This window comes from Pseudorca crassidens, chromosome 2 (genome assembly GCF_039906515.1).
Source record: "Pseudorca crassidens isolate mPseCra1 chromosome 2, mPseCra1.hap1, whole genome shotgun sequence".
Lineage (NCBI taxonomy): Eukaryota > Metazoa > Chordata > Mammalia > Artiodactyla > Delphinidae > Pseudorca > Pseudorca crassidens.
The window spans coordinates 41,664,776-41,686,636 of NC_090297.1; the positions used below are offsets into that span (position 1 = coordinate 41,664,776).

At 35.8% G+C, this 21,861-nt stretch overlaps 1 protein-coding gene across 1 annotated transcript in view; it reads right to left on the bottom strand.

The window, feature by feature from the left end:
* The window catches only part of FAF1 (Fas associated factor 1), a 493,406-nt gene that overhangs the window by 84,038 nt on the left and 387,507 nt on the right, over window positions 1-21,861 (bottom strand). Inside the window, exons 14-15 of the mRNA XM_067726079.1 lie at window positions 7,350-7,486; window positions 2,633-2,721 (exon numbers count right to left, since the gene is read on the bottom strand). Of these exons, the coding sequence (XP_067582180.1) occupies window positions 2,633-2,721; window positions 7,350-7,486 (226 nt within the window). The remainder of the gene's footprint in view (window positions 1-2,632; window positions 2,722-7,349; window positions 7,487-21,861) is intronic.

Consider the following 21,861-nt stretch of genomic DNA (forward strand, 5'->3'; position numbering starts at 1 on the left):
CTTTATGTAATATAGGCATCTCTGGTTGCACTAATACAATGGTATCATTGAAATGACGGACGTAACTGAACCAAAGATAAGTTTAAATAAATTCAGGCCTAGGAAGCCATCCTTCAAACGTGTTCACAATTTAATTTTAACTGTATGCTTAAGTCTTATTTGAAATTTTTTATAAAGTAAAACCAAATTCACAATTACAAGGGACAGTGTTTCTTATCATTTACTCAGCAGATACCAAATCATGATCTGTGCATAGTCTAAAAGAAGTTTTTAAACTTAGAAAAGCTTTTCTTAGGAACTCTACTTATGACCTGAAAGATAACTTTCATAAGACACTCTAAAAACAAAAACAAAGAGAAATCTTTTATCTCTTGCAGTTAAATTTCAATAAAAAATTTCAATTATACGGAGTCTTAGATTTTTCCTGTAACCCTCATATTAAGTTTTGTGCTCAGTATTAAACGAATTAAAGTCAATTTCCTTACCAATGAATTATGAGGAACACAAATTAAAATTAAAGAATGAACTGGGAATATGCATGCAAATATTGTGCATTCATATTATTATACAGCATAATCTGTAAATCGAGAACTAATGAGACTCAAGATTTAAATGGCTGAAGAATGTGTTTAGTGAATTATTGTCAATCAATGCCTCTATTCCAGGATAAATGTAATCTTGAATGGCAACACACCTACTATTATAAATTCCTAACTAAGTACAGTACTTCATTATTTCAAAATGTCAGTGTCAATTTATAAAGTAACAGATAAACACCATTCTACCATATACCCGATTACCTTTCCCTCAGAGTAAATGAAACACTACTAAGAAAAATTACAAACAACATTTTTACAGCAATAAAAGGAATCTACTGAGTATTAAAACTCTAGGTATAGTGCTCAGAATTTTCATATTTGTTAATGTGGATACATCAGGTTTTATATCATTGTAATCAAGTATTATTTTTTCAAGTCATATTATTTCATGTAAATTCTTTCAACTATTCATTTATTCAATCACTTACAAACATTTTTTGAGTGCCTACGTTGTCCTAGGTACACTGTTAGAAGACAGAGTTACAAACATGAATACGATACAACCCTTGCTCTTTAACTCACAGTCTAGTAGAAGACAGAGACAAGTAAATAAAGTTAAGTACAACAGTACAAGGTTAAATGGAAATTGTTTATGTTTTTCCCATTTGTAATAGCTAAAGAGTATTGTATTGAAAACACTCATTATACGCGGAAACTTTTCATCATTGCTCAGAAATCAAACTCTCCTTTATTTGTTCTATGTAAATCTTTCTTTAAAAATTAAAAACAAAGAGAAAATTAAAAAGAATAATTTGATGGATATACAAACTTAGCATCTCAAATTAATAAATGATAAGATTTGTTTCATATTTTATCTTGAGACTGTTTTCCAAATCCAGAAATTTCTTGACTGATAAAGCACTAATAATTACTTGAGATTACTATAGATCCTACTAGCTGTGTGACCCTTGGGTAAATTAACTTAAACTTTTTGATCCTCAGTTTTCTCATCTGAAAAGTAGAGATGACAATACCAATCTGTGTTGGATTATGTTCCATTTGCCCCTCAGTATCCATGCTCTACCTAGCTTTTTGCCCAGGGAGGTTCACTTGCCTGCCTTTCAGTTTCTAGTTGGGTTAGGTCAATAGGAGGTACTAGCAGGAGATCAGAGTATAAAAGGAAAGGGAAGCTATTCCTTAGTTTCTTCCTTACCAGTTCACCAAGGGTTGGCTATAGCTCTCTAATAGAAGTGATCCTCTTCATATACCACCTTCTCCTAGGCCTTTAGGCCTAAGGGTAGTAATGGCTTCCTTTAGCCCTAGAGTGTACTATCCATTGTTGACTCCCATAAACTCTGCCCATATCTTCATAAATAGTTCCCTTATTAAACTCTTTTCAAACAACCCAGTTTGAAAGTGTCATCTGTTTCTAGCCAGAACTCTGACTCATATGCAGCCTCAAGGGATTGTTTTGAGGATCACATGAGATGATAAATGTAAAGTGCTTTGCGTAGTGCCTAGTACATTACAGATATTCAGTAAGTGTTGACTACTATTGTCATTATGAATATTGCTGTTATTATTCTATTTGAGGTTCCATGCTCATCTCATCTATACCATCTAAATATGTTCGGGAGACTGCTAAATTCAGAATTCTGGTGATCTTTTTACTAATTCTCACAGTGCTTCAAAAATATGTTCAAGTGTAAAATGTGTTTATTGCTAATCAATCTCAATACTTAAAAAGAGAAAGAGGACCTTAAAAGTGAGTGAAAAACCCATATAATAGATTGGATTTCCTGAACTGTAGTTTCTTCTGTAAACATGCTTCAGAATTCGTTTCCTGTAAATTGACCTCCTGCCATCAAATCTAGCAAAGTATAAATGTCCATAAAGTTAAACAAATTGTTGGGTCTTGGGTCATGAAAAGAATGGACTGAAAGGTAAATTCAGTGGCATAAAAACCCTTCGTTCATGTGGAAACACATCTTCATCAATGCCTTATTTATCCATCATGACATAGGCAAGCATCACCATTTGACAAATCATCTCAACAAAATCCTATTAAAGGTCTACTTAACCTTTCACCTTACCTCATCCTTTATATCTTCCTGTTGCTGGGCCGTGAAGATCTCCATTGCAGCCATGAGTCTCATCATTAACTCATCCACTGTTGTGTTACCTAGCAACACATGGAGATAGCCAAACTTCACATTAAAATCATTATAAAATGGAAAGTCATTCTAGAATTAATCAGTAAGGAATAACTACAGTCTAAAAAAATTACAGACTGGCATGCTAATAAAAACTTTCATGTTTTCACTGAAAAGTTTCATATTTTCAGAAAGAGAACACTGGCAATTAAAATTTCAGAATACTTAGATTTGAGGGAACAGTCTCTTACTTAATAAGAAGGACTTTCAGCACTACAAGAAGAATATCCAAGTCATGAGGATCAAAGTATCTTTCAAGTTAGGAAAACGTACCTACTTAATAAAGCTAGCAACAACTACCATTTGTTTATATGCCAAACAAATTACATTAAGTGATTAGGTTTATAGATATAAAATCTCATTTAATCTGTACAACAATTCTATGAAGGTGTTATTATGATTTTGAGTGTAACGAGAAGGAAAATGAGGCTTAGAGAGCTCAAGTAACCTGACTAACCAACGTCAAGTTGGTTAAGTTATAGGGCCAGGATTTGAAACCATATGAGTCTGACTCAGAAGCGTGTCTCCTTTGCCATCTTAGCATACTGTTTACTTAGAATTATCTCCTATCACTAAAAATTCTTTGGTGAAACAAGCAGTAATTCAATTTCTGAAAAAAAAAAAAATTTTTTTTCCCAACTGATATTTTTCCCTTTCAGCTGCTTTCAAATGACTATGCTATAAACTTTATGGAGAAGGTATTGTAATGTTTGATTTTCTTGAATGCTATTTTATCCCTGTCCAAGTTTGTAACAAACATATAGCAAATATATGCCATTTCTTGCATGCATTAAGTTCTGTTATTTGCTTTGGATGCATCTACAAGAGAGAAGGAAACTCATGAAGATACATAAAGATATAGCAATTTTTCTCTTCTTTCAAACCTACAGGCAAAAGAGCCTGTCTTCTCCAGGGCCTGAGAAGGTGTCTTCTTGTCCCGTTAATGGAATGGCCACCAACGAGACAACAAATAGTAAGCATCCTTGCTTGTATTCTTCCAGAGTAGGGTTTGACTAACATAATCTTTCAATGGTCCTTTCCCAGTTTCCTTTATGACCACTGGCAACATGCAGTTAGGGAGCAGCTGCGGTCCTTAGCCAAAGAAATAATCTAATTTGGTCACATCAGCACTACTCTCTCAATAAATGAGCTAGAGAACAAGTATTATCTTGGTGTGATATCATGTTACCAAGAAAGCAGAACTGGTTTTGTAGTCAGAGTTCTAACCCTAGTTCTGCTCCTTATAACTACATGATCTGGTACCTACAAATTGCCTAGCACATGACAAGGGCTTAATAAATATTCACTTAGTAAACAAATGAATAAGAGAAGAGGGAGTGACTTTAGCTCTCTAACGATCAATTTCCTTATCTGCAAAATGAAGATAACACTTCCTCTGTAGGGTTCTTAGAAGGATCAGAGATAATGTAAAGTGCCTGGTACATAGCACACACACAATCACTGACAGTTATTATTAACAGATATAACAAATGGCAAAAAGTTTAATAAGAGAAACTTCAACGTAGATTTTGTTACCAGGCAAATCTTTGGGTTTCCATTTCTTATTTGTAAACTGTAGTGACTAACAACGAGTATGGGGCATGAATACTTTGTGGAGGGTACTAGAATCATCAATGGGGAAATAGTATAATTTTACAGGTACTACACACTGGTCATTAATTTTCAGGCTTAAAGCCACTGCTTATCAACTATGCTTCAGCCCTAACTATACAGGCTCATTGCCAAACTGTACTTGAAGGTATTTTATACCTAAGCCCTTAATGATCCAAGGTGGAGAAAGGTTCCAGTTAATGCAGTTCAGGGAAAATTTATTTTTTATAGCCTATTGCAACAGAACCTCTTTATACTCTTAAAAACTATTGAGATCCCTGAGGAATTTTTATGTGGGTTATGGTTACCAACATTTACTGTGTTAGAAATTAAAACTGAAATTTCTAAAACATATTTATCAATTCATTTAAAAGTAACAATAATAAACCCATAATTTGGGGCTTCCCTGGTGGTGCAGTGGTTGAGAATCTGCCCGCTAATGCAGGGGACACGGGTTTGAGCCCTGGTCTGGGAGGATTCCATATGCCACGGAGTGGCTAGGCCCGTGAGCCACAACTACTGAGCCTGTGCATCTGGAGCCTGTGCTCTGCAACAAGAGAGGCCGCGATAGTGAGAGGACTGCGCACCGCGATGAAGAGTGGCCCCCGCTTGCCACAACTAGAGAAAGCCCTCGCACAGAAATGAAGACCCAACACAGCAAAAATAAATAAATAAATTACTAAACTCCTACCCCCAACATCAAAAAAAAAACCACCCATAATTTGTTAATATAAATATCACATTTATGAAAAATAACTATATGTTCCAAACGAAAAAGTTCAGTGAGAAGAATGTACTTTTTTTTAACATTTTTGCAAATTTCTTTAATGTCTGGTTTAATAAAATGCAACTGGATTCTCATATCTATATCTACATTAAACCAGCTATAATGTGTTGTCTTGGTTGAAATTTATGAAGCAATTATGGCCTCACACAGATATATAATTGGAAAAAGGAGGAGTATTTTAATAGATAATTGTAGATATTTTTCTTTAATACACCCAAACTGACAAGTGGAATTTTTTTCAAGGTTAGGTATGTGAGGAATTTGAAACCGTTATCAATGAACTTATTGTACTTTGTTATATTAAAATCCACTGGCCTATTTTGCCCTTTGAATGGATCTTTTACTCATGCATGAGTTTATAACATTATGCATTGGTCATTTGGAAAATATTGGTTCACGGAGTCATGCATTTCTTCTGAATGTTGACACATCTAATTTTATGATATCAAAAAAATCACATTTATTATCATCACCATTGACATCACCAGAAAAGTATTTAAGCTGTCAATCTTAAATGGAGGATATAACTTTTTGCTTAAAAACTCAAATTTTATCATTGGCAACAAATGTTGTCAGTTCTTTTTCTTGAAGTAACAGACTCACTTTGTTCATCCTGGAGAAATGTCTGCCCATTGCGTCACACAAACTGTAAAGACGGTTAAAAATTAATAAAATAATAATTTAAAAAAATGCACATACATGGAGGTGAAAAATATGACTACCAGTACAGTTCTGTGTCATGGCCTTGATTTGTGCTAAGATGCCAGCAGTTTTACACAGCACTGATTTTGTGCCACTTAGTACAAATGTCAATACAGTAAAAAAAAAGAGTCTATCAAAAATAGACCTTGTAGATTCCCTGAAAGGATCTAGGGGACCTCTAGGGCCCATGGACCATGCTTTGAGAACCACTACTGACTGTAATATTGCTGGAAATACTACAGCAAACAGGAATGAAATATTATCTTAATTAATATGAAATTAATTAATATGATTAATTAATATGAAAACAGGAATGAAATATTATCTTCATTATCTATTTACTCTATGCATTTTGTTCCTGCAGCAGGTCTTCTTTAACATTGTTTGTGAAAGTGAATGCTCTAGCTATAGAGAAAACATAAAATACCAGAGGTTTTGTTTTATTTGAGTTTTAAAGGCACTTGAATTTATACCCCTTCCTCCATTACATTATCTGCTAAAGAACTTGTGACTTAAATAGGGGCAGAAATTAAGTATCTCAGACACAAGCTTTAGCTTGGAGCATCTGAAACATCCTTTTCCCTGTGGCATAGAAAAGATACTGTTTTCAATGTAAGCTTTGCCATGTATAAAGGAATTTTTTATACTAATCCTTAGGATACATTAGTAACATAAAAAATATCACTCATTTTTTTGGTAAAGAATGTGTGCACTGTGATTAAATTGACAGGCATCCTATAGCTTCACACCTCAGGGTTGCATTCTAGACGTGGATTCACACAAATGAGGAGAAATGACTGCCACTGTGAACTATTCAATTCACAATATCCAGTCACTGGTTTTTCCAGATAACTAAAGATAAGGATTTCCTTCAACCAATCAACATTACAACAAGAAACATATATGTGTGTGTGTGTGTGTGTGTGTGTGTGTGTGTGTGTGTGTATGAATGAAATATCATATTTGATGACTGATTATGGCTTAATTTCTAGTTTAGAAAATTTAGCAATTCTGAATATTTAACATGATTATCCTATGTCCCAAGGGCTGTGCAGTTTTATTAAGATGTTTCTGTTGGATTTTCATGAAGCATATTTCATAGCACCTATACTTTTTTTTTTTTTTTTTTTTTTTTGCGGTACGAGGGCCTCTCACTGTCGCGGCCTCTCCCATTGCGGAGCACAGGCTCCGGACACGCAGGCCCAGAGGTCACGGCCCACGGCCCACGGGCCCAGCCGCTCCGCGGCACGCGGGATCCTCCCAGACCGGGGCACGAACGCGCGCCCCCTGCATCGGCGGGCGGACTCCCAACCACTGCGCCACCAGGGAAGCCCGCACCTATACTTTTTGAAGATATTCTTTTTCCGGGTGTTCTATATTTTAAAATGCAAAGATATTTACCAATACAGAGAATTACTTTCAGCTTTGATGGTAAATATTACAAGGTTATCACATACATAAGGAGACACTCTACTTCCCTTGTGATATGTACTTTACCTTGTATCACATTTAACACTTCATTAGATGATCGCTTTCCCATAATAATCAGAAAAAGTGGAAACTGATCTGTTTTTTGAGTCCGAATGGTTTGTGCAACAACGCTGCCAAAGTGTCTATTGCACATTGTCAGAAATCTAAAATGATACAAAATCCAAAGTTAGTTTCATTTCAGAGTTTAATAAATTTATCACTACGCTAAGAAAAAATTCATTGTGTTTTATTAGCTATATTAAAATTAGACAGTCTGATATCAATGTGTAAAATATTACTGTATTAAGTTTTCAACTACATCATAAATGGTATAGAAATGATTATCCTACAGAAAAGCAGGCCACACACCCTATATTACCCTAAACTATGAGAAAAACAAACAAAATGAATTTTAAGAGGAAAAATTTCTTAAAGAGGACAAATATCGGGTGGTAAAAGTTAAATTAACCGGCATCATCCTAGTCTAAACAGGATCTAGCAACATTTTCACAAGTCCTTAGAATCAAGAATTGTACTTTAGAATTGTGTTTTCTCCAGTAGTAGGAGGTCTTCTAGTTTCATACTTGGTATGGGATAAAAATAATAATTCTAAGCTTTTGACCAAAAAAAGCTCAGAGATATTAGCATACTGAAGTCTAGCATTAGTATTCTTAACACGATCTGGAATAAATGAAAAAACTGATAAAGCTTTTCTCTTCTATTAGAGGACTGTTTGAAATTAGCATTTCTTTCAAGAGAAAAGGGTAGCTTATGATATGTTTTCAGATCTGATGGTAAAAAGTAAATGTCATAATAATAATGAATTATGAAAGACCAAATGCAAATATAGAATGCTTTAATAAGATCCAATTTAATAAAGTCTGTAAAAATAATGGACTTTTAATAACACAGGTCACAAAAGGCAAAAGAGTGGAAATTCTGGGGACTAGCCACTGGTACTGGCTTATTAATTCTTAATTATGTTCATGAAAGGCAACTTAAATCGTGTGTTTTCTTATGCCTTATGATAATATTTTAGGTAACAACTCCTCTGAAATGTATGTTCTAGCTGATGAGCAAAGTCTTGTCATCACATGCATTAGAAAGCAAATCTATTTGAAAAGACAAACGGCATTAAAATGTCATGTGCTCAGATTCATTTGATATCCATATTCAAAACAGAATCAAACCTCTTAATTTTTAAAGCCAGTATATTTCTTGTCCATAGAAATTCATCCCAGAAGTTTAGGCTGAATCCTCCACAAAACCTGTGCGGTGACTACACACAGGGCCACTAGAACTGTTGGCAAGAGTGTCAAGACAAGTTAGCACCACTGCAATAAGTTCATTGGGAGGCAGGTTCATATACACATTTAGAGCAGCAATAACCGGACCCCATGGCAATCTGAAATGACAAGGCCTTTAAAAAAGCAATTGTTGGCCATGAAATATCAGTGCCCCCATGAAAATTCAGATCTTCACATTCCACAACTATTATGGGATAAAAGGTGCTCAAGCAGCCTAAGTCTTCATACCAAATTTCACACCCATATAGCTTTAATTCATCAATGGAGATGTGTAGATCAGGAGACTAGAAAGTTAGGATCTCATTTTTCTTTCTGCTTCTTACTAAAATATTTGAAGTCAGTCTCGACCCTGATCTGATCATTGGCAACCTCTAAAATTAAAGATGTCAAAAAACAGTTGGAATGCCATTTCCTACAAAAGGGAGAAAATAAGTCCTTGTTGCTTTCACATCAATGGATTAAGTGGATACCACACAGTAGATGGCCATCACAGCACTAGCCTCACAAGTGATATTAAATACTAGCCAAAGAGGAGACCCCCAAAAAAGGAAGGAAGGAAAGAAGTCAGGAAGGAAGGAAGAAAAGAAGGGAGGCAAGCAGGCAGGTTGGCTTAGTGGTTTTAAGAATTTGATTTCAAGACAATTTTGTCTGGCAACTGTGTACATCCCAAATCCCCTTTCTGTGAAAATGAGCTAGAAGAGAAAATAATTATGAAAATGTGGGTATCTTATTTGGTTTAAATTAATATATAACATAAATTTCAAAACTACACGAAACATATTCAAGGGAGGTACAGCTTTCAACATCACATTAACCATTAAGCCATTCAATTACTATAAAAAGCACAGTGATCAGTTTTCTACCAGGTATTAGCAAATCATTCTAATATTTAAGAAGCAGTTGAGAAATATAAAGGGATCACACAGCCGGCTGATGTTTTCTAGTGGCCTTAACTAACAATCTGTTCTAATCGAAGAGAGACTTTGTTAAAAGTTTAATTAATTTGATTAATCTCCTATGATCATGTTTACTTTGAGATTTTCAAATTGCAATCATCGACAGCCTGTAGGGCCAATGGACAGCCCCAAATTAAAAAATTCCTACTTGTCAGTTCCTTCCATTATAATTTACAAGACCTTCACAACACAAATATCAAATCTTTCTCATGGCTGGGAGGTTCTGCTTCTTCCTCTCAAGATCATTCACAACACAAAGTTACCATTCGCAGCACACTACCAGCAGCAAAAATCCAGTTCAAAACATTAGAGCAAAATCAAACATGGGAAAAACAAGTTGTTTTAAGAGAACAAATGTGGTTCTCATATTTGTGGTATTTCTTCCTTGTGAAGATATAAAAGTGTGCCAATGCATCTAGTGGCAGCACCAAACTTGTCAATCGAACTGCATATGGTGTTCATCAGAGTCAGGTGTCATTAAGGGAGAAATGATTTCCACAGCAATTGCATTCCTGCAACTCACTGGTCCCTGGAGGGGTGGGTGGGTAGGTTGTGGTGGAGGTGGTGGGGAGAAGGAGCGGGAAGCCTCACACTCTGGCTTTGGTAAAGAAACAAGATATAGGGAATTCCCTGGAGGTACAATGGTTAGGACGCTGTGTTGCCACTGAAGGGGGTGTGGGTTCAATCCCTGGTAGGGGAGCTAAGACTCTGCATGCCGTCCGGCGTGCCCAAAAGGAAAGAAAAGAAAAAACATAATTAGTAGCTAATATTCACCAATTCTTGCTATTAGAAGGCTAAAATTGGAAAGATAAGATAAAGTGGTTTTAATCTAAAGTTTGGGGAGAAAAATAAACAGAACATCTGATGGCTAGCGTATATTAATCATTAGTAAAATTTTCAGTCTCTGAAGCAGAGATCATTTCTATCTTGCTAATGGAAACGAGGATTACTAATAAATCAGATATACGAAAAAGTAATCTCATTTTAATTCAAAACAGGATATAGTTTAGTTCTTTCAATCAAACTCATAATTACATAAGTCAGTGACTTTTACTAAACTGTACTTCAACATAAAATACATACTAAAAGAAACACAGCAAGGGGCTTCCCTGGTGGCGCAGTGGTTGAGAGTCCGCCTGCCGATGCAGGGGACACGGGTTCGAGCCCTGGCCTGGGAGGATCCCCCATGCCGCGGAGCAACTAGGCCCGTGAGCCACAACTACTGAGCCTGCGTGTCTGGAGCCTGTGCTCCGCAACAAGAGAGGCCACGATGGTGAGAGGCCCGCGCACCGCGATGAAGAGTGGCCCCCCCCGCTTGCCACAACTAGAGAAAGCCCACAGAAACGAAGACGCAACACAGCAAAAATAAATAAATTAAATAATAAACTCCTACCCCCAACATCTTCTTTTTTAAAAAAAAAGAAACACAGCAATTTCGGGGGAGGGTGATGAAATTCCACAAACACTTACTGCCTACCTACTGTATACCAGGTAATGTAAAGAGGCACGTTTGATAAAAAATGGAGGCTACAAAACTGCTAAGCCTCTTAGTGTGAGGCTTCCTGATTATGCATTTCAATGTGACTTCCATAAGTTTAAAGGAACCTCATATATAAACTGGAAATAACACATCTTTAAAATACCTATATTCTTGTAAGTTACAGAAAGTACTCAGAATTGTGCTTAGAATATGGTAGGCCCTTAAAATTGGTAGCTATTTAATCATTATTAAATGCATCATGATATTTCACATTTTTATCATAATTATTTTCAGGATTAAAATGGTAACTTATACCTATGGGCCAACACTGAAAGATTTTTTGCATAGTAAGACATAGCATGAAAGAATTGTTGACTAGACAAATACAGTCATTGGTTTTATTTTCATTCAGAGAATGAAAGGGTAGGTATTGATATTTGAGAAATAAGTAAGTACAATTATAAATGCTGCAATTTATGTTTAGTAATGTTAACTAATTTAAAACCAAGAATCAGTATCACAATTCCTGGCTGCTTACCCTTGAATCATTAAGCACATTAAATGTCTTTCTGATAATGTGTGAACCATTTGTCCAAAACGAAAGGTCATTGAGCAGAAGAAATTCACATTCAACAGTACTATAGGACTTTTCCAATATGGGTTGCCAAGTGTTTTTTGGTTGTTGTTGTTTGTTTTTTATACTACTTCTTTTGAAGTCACTTTGATTTAAGGAGGCTCTTCTCTTTAAAGCAAACCAAGCTTGCAGTTTTTGCTATAGTAATAAGTCTCATTACTTATACATATTCATTCATGTGTTTAGGGTTGGTTCAAAAACATTTATGTACAACAGTAGAATAACCAGAACACAAAATAGAGAAAGGACCTTAGAGATCATACCTATCTAGCCAACACACAATTCTCCTTTCTTCTTCTTTTCCTTTTAATAGGGAAGTTAAAGCCAAGGTCCTTTAACGTGTGAAGTAAGACTTATCAAGGTGCTAGCATTGTCAAGCATACCAAAACCAGCCAAAGGCTTTTGTCTCCTTCCACAACATCATTTCCACAAGTCTGCATGCCTATCCATTGTTCAGCTCATTCCCTGAGATGATCTTCAGCACCACTGGCATATGTGCCTTTGTCCTTTAAGGGTGGCTTTGATTTTTTGAAATAGTCCTAAGTCTTTGGTTCAAAATGAGTTAGGTAAACAAGCTGGAAGACACTGACTATAATGGCAGTGATTTGCAACCTTTAATGGCCTAGGAATCACCTACGAAGTTTATTCAAAAGGCAAGTTCCTCAGCCCCATCCCCCAGAGATTCTGATTCAACAGATGTGGGGTAAGGCCCAGGAAACTGCCTTTTTAATAAGCTCCCAACCCCATGCAAGGTGATTCTGATATAAGTGGTTAATGGAACACACTTTGAGAAATACCGCTTTTAGGACGCAGGACTGCTTTCCTTGAAAGGCTTTAAGCTCTCTCTGAAGGTAGCTTTTAAAGAAGTTGTTCCCTAAATGTTTTGGGCAATGGCATATTCACTGGACCAAGTGTCTAGTCTCCTGAGGTGATGACCACATTGAAGATGATAATTCTCACTTGCTTCATTTGTATAGGTGAGCTGCAATTCGATGTGACACAAAATTACAGTCTGTGAGCTCCGGGTGATGGAGGAAAAACAAGGCCGGGTGGGGGGTGGTTTGCAATATTAAATAGAGAAGTCAGGTCTCACTGAGAAGTTGATATTTGATCAAGGATTCAAAAGAGGTGAAGGAGGAAGCGGAACACATGTCTCTAGGAAGAGAATTCCAGGCAGAGAGAACAGCAAAAACAAAGACCTTAAAGTTGGAGAGTATCTAGCATATTTGAAAGGTGACAAGAAGGTTAGTATAGCTGAAGCAGAGTAAAGCATAAAAGACACAATTGATAATTTCGACTATTTTCACACGGTAACAAACACCATAACTCGGCCAAAAGATAAATGATGAACAGGGGAAAAAATTCTGAATTTCGAACTACAGAAAAAGGGCTAATTTCCTTAATATATAAAGAACTCTTAACAAACAATTAGGAAAAGATCCACAAATAATATATAAAGACAGCTTCAAGAAATGGAAACAGTAATGGCTCATGAACATGTGAAAAAATACTCAAAATAGCTCATAATGAGTAAGTCCTAATTAAAGGTACACTAAGAAACCATTTTTCATCTGTCAGATTAGTAAAGACAAAAAAATTTTGGTAACACCTTGCATTGGCAAGGTTACAGGGAAACAGGCACTACTGTACACTGTTAGTAGGAGTGAAATTGGTACCAACTCCTTTGTGGGCAATTTGCCAGTGTCTATTAAAATTAAATATGCACAAACTCTTAATCTAGCACTCCTACAACTGGGAATTTAATCCACAGATGTAGTTTCAGATGGAAACATATGTGCATAGTTATTTACTGTAAGCTTGTAATAGCAGAATATTGGGCATAACCCAAATGTCAACCACTAGGATCTAGTTAAATAAATTATAGTACCTTATAGAATTCAAAGGAATACTATGTAGCCATAAAATAGAAAGGGTTCTTTATGAACTGATATGAACTATCTTTTAAGATATAATGTTAGTGGGAAAAGCAGGGTGTTAAATAGTGCTTACCATTTGTGTAAAACTGGGGAAAAATAATTATATATTTGTTTGCTTACATATAAAATAATCTCTGGATGGACAAATAAGAAACTTAAAACATTACCTCTAGAAAAGGTAACTTAGAAACAAGGATAAGTAGGAGACTTTTCATTACATACCTTTCTACAACTTTTGAGTTTTGATTAAAGTGAATGTATTGCCCAATCAATAAATAATTTGAAAGTAAGATAGTAACTCTCTTATAAAAATAAAGAAAAATTGCATGAAATCCCAAACTTTTAACACAATGTTAATCACATTTGTCTATTTCTTATCAGTCTTTTTGCTCAAATATATCTTTTCCTTTTTGTGGTAATCAGTGTTTAGTTGGATACAGTTTTTTAGCCTTCTATATGATAGTAATGAACCAGCATGTTAAATGGTTGAATAATATTCCATTGTGTAGATGTATAAGCTGTTATATTCATAGCTATTCACCTACAGCTACATTTTTCTTTCTAGTTTTTTTATCATTATAAAAAATACTTACATAAATTCTTAAAGTATTTCCTTAGGGAAAAAAGCCTGTCTGTGAAGTGGAATTATAGGGTAAAAAGGTATAGAATCATTTAATGATTAGTGGTTCATATTGCCAAATTGTTTTCTAAAAGGATAGTATAATGCCTCTCCGCGCAAATGCAAATATTGTATCCATGTTAGAGAACACAGCCAAACTAAAGGCAAATTTAAGAAAACACAGGATGACACTTTGGGAAGATTTAATCTGAAAAGCATCTCTCACCTGTCTGTGGTTTAAGACTACCCAGTAACAGTAAACTGCTAAATTGTCTTAATAGACTAGTAGTCAGAGTTAAAAAGAAAACACAAATATCTCCTTGTTGTCATCTATAAATCACTCTAGTGGAAAGGCTTTGAGGCACTGACAGTTTAATGACAGGGCTGTAACTAATCTATAGGGACTGATTTATACTAATTTTTTTGGAGGGACAATAATCATAAATAAATAGATAATTGGCTGCCTTCTCACCAAGAGTAAGAACATAAACATGTAAGTACCCCATTTTATTTTAAGTTGGGAGAGATAACAGAGAACATTGAACCCAATGTCAAATGCAGAAATTCTTTCTCTAGCAATGTAAAGAGAAGATTCATTTTCCACGGGCTATACAAGAGGGCAAATTTATGTTAAATGCCAGATAATATTTCTTCTGTGTTCTGCCTTTTACCAATTGATCGTTATTTATGAGGGCCTATGAAATATACAACAAGGTAAGACATGGTTTGTGTCCTTAAGACACTAAGAATATTTAGGGTTATAGCCTCAAACAGGAAACATAATCTGATATATAACTGGGGGCTAGATTTATTAGTTCAGATTAAGTGCTGGAAAAAATCAGAGAACGGAATGGGAGTTTAGAAATCAGGGAGAACTTTCTGTTCCAAGATAGTGCTCCTGGACTGCTATTAGGAGGATTATCTCTTATTCACCTCTGCATTCCTAGCACCTACTGCCAAACAGTATGTATGTGTTACATGAAAGGGCCAGTTCATGCTTTAGTAACCTTTATCTCCACCATGACAATGTTGACCATACAACCTTCCTTTTCCTCTTCCAACTACTTTGCTGAAATCAGTTTAACTAGGACAGTTAGTTGGTATGAATTATCATGGTCTCCCAGGCCTCTTTCACTGTGCTTCTACCTTGATAGGTCACTTGGTCCCATTTCAAAATAGCAGGTATTGTCCACAAGTTCATACTCTAAGCTCCCCTCCTGACTTTTAGCATACTGCAGTTTTTACATAATTTCATCTTGTCACCACCCACTGACTGAAAATGTGACTTAGAAGAGGTGTAAAGTATCCAAATATTAACATATTAGAGAAAGTAGGAATTACTGCAAGCAGCATAATATTGTGGGAAGAACAAAGACTTTGGAGTCAAATAAACCTGATTTTGTCACTTACTAGTTGTTTCTTTTTTTTTTCTTTTTTTTGCGGTACGCGGGCCTCTCACTGTTGTGGCCTCCCCCGTTGCGGAGCACAGGCTCCAGACGCGCAGGCTCAGTGGCCATGGCTCACGGGCCCAGCCGCTCCGTGGCATGTGGGATCTTCCCGGACCGGGGCACAACCCGTGTCCCCTGCATCGGCAGGCGGACTCTCAACCACTGCACCGCCAGGGAAGCCCACTAGTTGTTTCTTTGGATAACTTAATCTTTCTGAGCCTTAGTTTTCTCACATATAAAGTGAAGGTAATGAGGCCTACTTTTGGAATTGGTCTGTGGATTAATCAATACCTCTTCTTCCTTCCTTTTATATGCTTCAGAGTCAAAATTGGCTTTTCTTTTATCTCCCCTTCCCCCAAATTATGGATATGGCAAAATGTTTCCTAAAATAAGTTTTAACAGCAAATCTCAGACTCTTATCACTGAACAAATGTATTATATTGCTGTATAACTTCTACAGAATCATCATAAGATTATTCCCTACTCTAAGGTAGAGACTGAAGATATACACATATATTTTCATGCTATGTTCTCTGTTTTCCTCCTGCAAAATTTGGAGACATTGTGATTTTATTATTATATACAAATTGTTCAGCATTATTATACAAAAATTTTTCAGAGTTGGTTGGCTTCTCTTGAAACCCTGACATTTATACACAATTTCCTTATGTATTTGAAAAGAACTATTATTCTAATGGATAAAAGAAATGTGGGAGAGCATTAGTAGAAATCTTATACATAGGAGAAAAGTCTTTAAAACATAAATGACCAACAGCACAGAGTATTAGCACTTCAGTCACTTATCAAAGCTTTCAAGAAAGAATCAATTACAACCCAGCTCTTGACAAAGGCTCATTTGAGACAGCTGATGTCTGACAGAAAGAGCTGAATGAACAAGTTTACTACGTAGGCTTTTTCTCTAAGCTCTATACCTGTTATGAGTTAGATCACGAAAAAAAGGAATATCTAAGGGCCATATCACCTAAAGAGCTACCTTTACTGAAAAATGATTTAACATGGAGCTCTCTGTTTTTACAGGGGAGTGATATAAGAAACATCTATTTAAAGTGATCTATTTTACACAAAACAACAGTAGAAAAATAACTGTTTATTATATTTCCTAATGATTGTCAAATAAAAAATCATGCAATAAAATTCTTCCTTGAATTCAGTGCCAGGAAATTTTGAGATGAACTATTAGGCTTCCTTTTATCAGACAATGAGAATTTTAAATGGTAATCTGCAAACTCTAAGGCATAGTACCTGGTGCATAATAGAAACTCAATAAATATACATTGTATGGATAGATGAATGAATGAGGATATGCCTATCACATTTCCTTTTTCTCCTTTAGCTGCCAGAATTAGAGTTGAATTCAGTGTTTATATATAAAACTTAGCTTGTGTTTATTTTTTTTAAAAATCAGGTGGAGTGATCATCTCCAGCAATGTTCAACTGCCAGGCACAGGCAAAAGGAAGGTGAATAGTTGGGTTTAACAAATTGAATGCAATGGAGGAAGACAGAGATGAGGGAGTTTAAAGTATTACAAGGAAGTGATCATGATGGACCTTAAAATTTAATTAGGACAAGGAAGGAAATGAAGGTTGGACACAGGAAAGGGTGGATGGAGTGAAGTGGTATGGGTCAATAGGTTGAAGGGCATGATAAGACAAAAAAAATTTTAGCACTGGTGACACTGAGCAAGTGAGTAGAAAAGGAAGTGCTGGTCAGAGCCAGATGTTTGAAATCCAAATATATAAGGTGATACAGTTTCTATTTATGACCACACCTAAGTGTGGTGAATAAAGAGAAGAAAAAAGTTTCTCTGGAGTTGGACAGGTCTGGGAACTGAGAGAAGTATCAAGAATGATAACAGGAGTAGAGATGATAAGAAGTTCAGTTATTGTTTATGAGTGATAAAATTTGGGAGAGTTAATAGAATCCAAACTTCAAAAAATCTTGTCAATGGCAGAGATCTGGTTTAATAACAACTCAGACCCAGCCCATTCTGGACCATCCCATACCTGAAATACTGCTAGGGAATTTTAGTTGACTCCTTCAGTTCAATAGGAGCCAATAATAAAATTACAGACTAGAATTGAGCATAGCATCAGACAAATTTCCTCTGAAGCATTATGCTCGATTCTGGGCCCCTTTAGAATGGACTAGGTCTAGACACCCTACCATACGAGGAACAATGGAAGAAATAAATATATCTTGGTTGGAAAGGTAAGAAAATTAAGACAGACAAGATAGCTGTGGTTAAACTGATAAAAGACTATAATGAAGAAGAGAAGTTAGGCTTATTCCAGGTAATTCCAAGGCCAAAACTAGAACCAAAAGGGAGAAAGTTGCAGAAACTCTCTATGGGAAGAAGCACTATAGCAAAAACCTTTCCCGGCTTTTAGAGCAGCTCAAAGATACACTATCTTTTGAAGCTTTCATTTCTCTGTCCCTAGCAGTATTCAGGTAGAGACTGTAGTAATATCAGTTAGACATAATATAGGGAAAAATGCCTGCACAGTTGCAAACTGGATGTTAACTAAGAATGCTTCTAGCCCACAACTCTAAGATTTGGTGAATTCCATGTTTATTTGTTACCTGAGCAAAAGATCCATGTCTTATACTTCTCTTATATCTCCCACAGGGCTATGCACAGTTATTTAGTACAACTTTGCTGGTAATAATCCAGCTTGACAAGGTCATGGGACAAGAAGCATTATGTAGCAGAAAAGCACAGGTAGATCTGGGATTTATATCTGGTACAATCACTTGCATGACCTTGGGTAAGTTACAGAATTTCTCTGAGCCAAAAATAGTTTCCTCACATGTGAAATTGGACTTTGCCATTTACCTTGCAGAATTGTGGTTAAATGGGGTAATGTATATAGCGTGAGGATTAAATGAGCTCATATATATATATAGTGTCTGACACATAGCTGGGGCTTAATGATTGCAGTTATGTGTGTGTTTTTTTAAAGCAGTGGTGTTAATCTTGATCTTAGCTATTGACACTCTAGAAGCTCCCATCACAAATAGCAAGAGCTTGAAGGACAATTCTAAGGGTAAGGAAGATGCCTTTATTGGTGTAAGAGGTGGAAAATGACTGTGGCTTCCTTAGCTATAGCCCACTAAGGTCACTCTGACTAGATCACAAGCTGGTAAGGGCAGTATGCTACAATCTACTTACAAACTTTACTAACATTCATTTTTAATCTTGCTTATATTGAAAACTATGTGTTCAAGTCATCAGAAAGTCACAGAATTTTAGAGATAAAAAGTTCAAATAGGGTCACCCCTCCCCCATTTTCACAGAAGAAAAAAAATCTAGATATGTTATACCACTTGCCTAATAACCCCTTGTTTTTCATAATCCTAGACTGACTCTTACCTCTTAACTGCCCTACATTTTATGACTGACATATGACTGTCCACATGTAAACAGTGAAGAAACAGTTGTATTGAAAATCAGTCTTTTAAGAATAGCAACTGACATGTTTAAATGTGAATAGGTTTTGCTTTAGGAACTAATAAATAATACTTACATAGCTTTTGTAATGTCCAAATAATAAATTTTTGTTGCTGTGGCTGTTAATTAAGTAACTTATTTGGGAGCAGCTCAGAACCTCCAATACCTTATTTGAAAGTGGGACTGGGAAATATAATTTCTCATATTGAGATATAATAGTCATAGCATCTTTATTGTTCATATAAACTTGCCTCATCCCTTCCTTAGTTGAGATCTGTAGAGAAGTATGTTAAAGAGGACTTTCTTGGTGCTGATCACATATTGAGGAAAGGAAAGATACGCAGAAGACAACAATTTAGGAGGATTTAAAAAATTGTTGCTGTGGCTACAGACTGAGTCAGCCAACAGCAGATAAATTAATGGATGGCTGTTTAAAAATCCCTACAGTTAACTCTTTATTTGTAAATAATATAAAACTGTCACTTTATTACTAGAATGCAATCAAATACAAAGATACAAACATATGCTGAAGGAAAGGATACCAAACCTATTCCCTAACAAATTACCCAAACATGTAAGAAATAGGATTTCACCTCACTCTCCAATTCCAGACTAACAGTTATTTCCCCTTTCAATTTTTGGTGGTATATTTGGCAGATTTGATCATTAAGATTATTGGGCACTAAAACCTTTTTGCGCATCTATGTAGACTGACAGGCAAATACTGGAAAAATGTCAGAGGAACCAGTTTCCATAGGTGGTTTTACATGACTGAACTAACATGTTTCTTTTACAGCTTTCTCACTGTTTTACTACCAGTATTTATGAAAGAGAGAAATGTGCTACCAATTTAAATGGCATAGGTGACATGATGAGTAAAGATTCTTCAGAAACAATCATGAATATAAAAATTATCAACATTGACAAAGCAATTAAGAAAACAAATCTCTTTAGATCTTATCAATTTCAGATAAGAAGAAAAGCAAAAGACATGATGGGGTATATTACTTTAAAAAATATTTTATTTTGGAAATGTCTTATTTTTAGAATTTATTTCATTAGATAACTCATGTTTTGTAATCTATATATATAAACTGGATCGAGTACCTCTGGCAGTCATATTCATTTGAATCTGTATACCCTAAAATACGAGAATAACTAGCTACTGGAAGTGAATATTTGCACATAACTATACATGAGTACACTTCAGGGAGTCACAGAACAGGTAAGGGTTTGGCAACACAGCACAAAGGGGAGAAGTCTTGGTGTGAAGCTCAAACTTTATATATCTTGAAAAGGCAACGATTCTTTCAATTCTATCACTCTCAAAATCAAGATCCCTAGAATACTCAAAGCACAGAGTGTTTAGGAGAAAGGCCAAGAAGAACGCCAAGAGAGTAACAAGAAAAGTCTAGTGCATGAGGAAAATTGGATTTGATAAAAACTTAAATGTTCTTTTGGACTATCTTGTCAACAGTATCACCTTGTATTGTTCTTTCCTAACAACAGTTTTCATGTAGACTGTGAAAACAGACAACTCTATCTGAGTCAAATATATATTTCCCGAATAGCATTAATTCGATTAATGTCAAGGAAATAAATTTTTTTTACACAAATGCTTGATTCAGATACAATGCATGCACCACCAGGCAGTTATGATTATAGTATTAGGTAATAGTGTGGGAAGTATCCAAATCAGAGTTTAAAAAGCTTGTAAACTGGTAATTTAAAGTTATCTCAAAGAACACTTTTAAAAGGATAATTGTCTATTTTAAAAAGAGTAAAGAATATATTATAAACAGTTTAGCCATCATCTATATACAGACTGGCTTCTTCTCAATTGTAAGAGGCCATCACCTTTTATCCTTTCCCTCTTTTCCTTCCTTTCAGTACTATTAGGAAACTATTCACAAGTGCACCCTTGGACAATGCTGAGCAGTAATTATGACTTGCTGACAAAGAGATATGAACAATTACCGAGCCCATTTTGAAACCCTACACTAATAAAGTCATTAGATGCTGCCCTTGCCATGATCCTTCTAAAAGCTTCTGAAGTTACAAGAACACACGGCATTGTTTGCAGGGACAACTGCTGCTGGCAGAACGCAAACCTTGAGTTAAACCATGCTGCAAATTGATCTTGACATTCTGTTAAGACCGCCACTAAAAATCAAAAGCAGAGGAGAAAAGGAGAAAATGAGTGGGTAGGATGTAATCATGGAACAGGAGGGGTTCCTCCTCACCTTCTCTCCTCCCTCTTCACAAAACAAACCAGGGAGAAAATGACAAACTCTCCTAGTGTTTTAGAACCTTTATTTTAAAGCATTAATTAAGCCTTGACCTGGGATGTTTAGGATGGCAATACATTTCCTTTACAAGTATGGGAAGGAAAACGTGTCACAAAGGAAATAAAGAAGTTTGGGCAAAATTATATGGAAACCTGGCATGAAGGCTCTCTGGAAGTCTTAGTACTCTGACCACAACATGTCCATCTGTTTTATCTTTTATTACTTTTGCAGAATCCATATCTCTCCTAGGGTAGCAGCTGGATATTAACACTCCTTGTGTCTCCCATGCAGACCCCACACCTGGGCTATATTTGCTGGATCAAATGGAAGTGTAGGGCTAGAGTAACATGGTCAGCTAGCTTCAGCCAGGCATGAACCAGTGAGTAGTTTGGAATTAAGG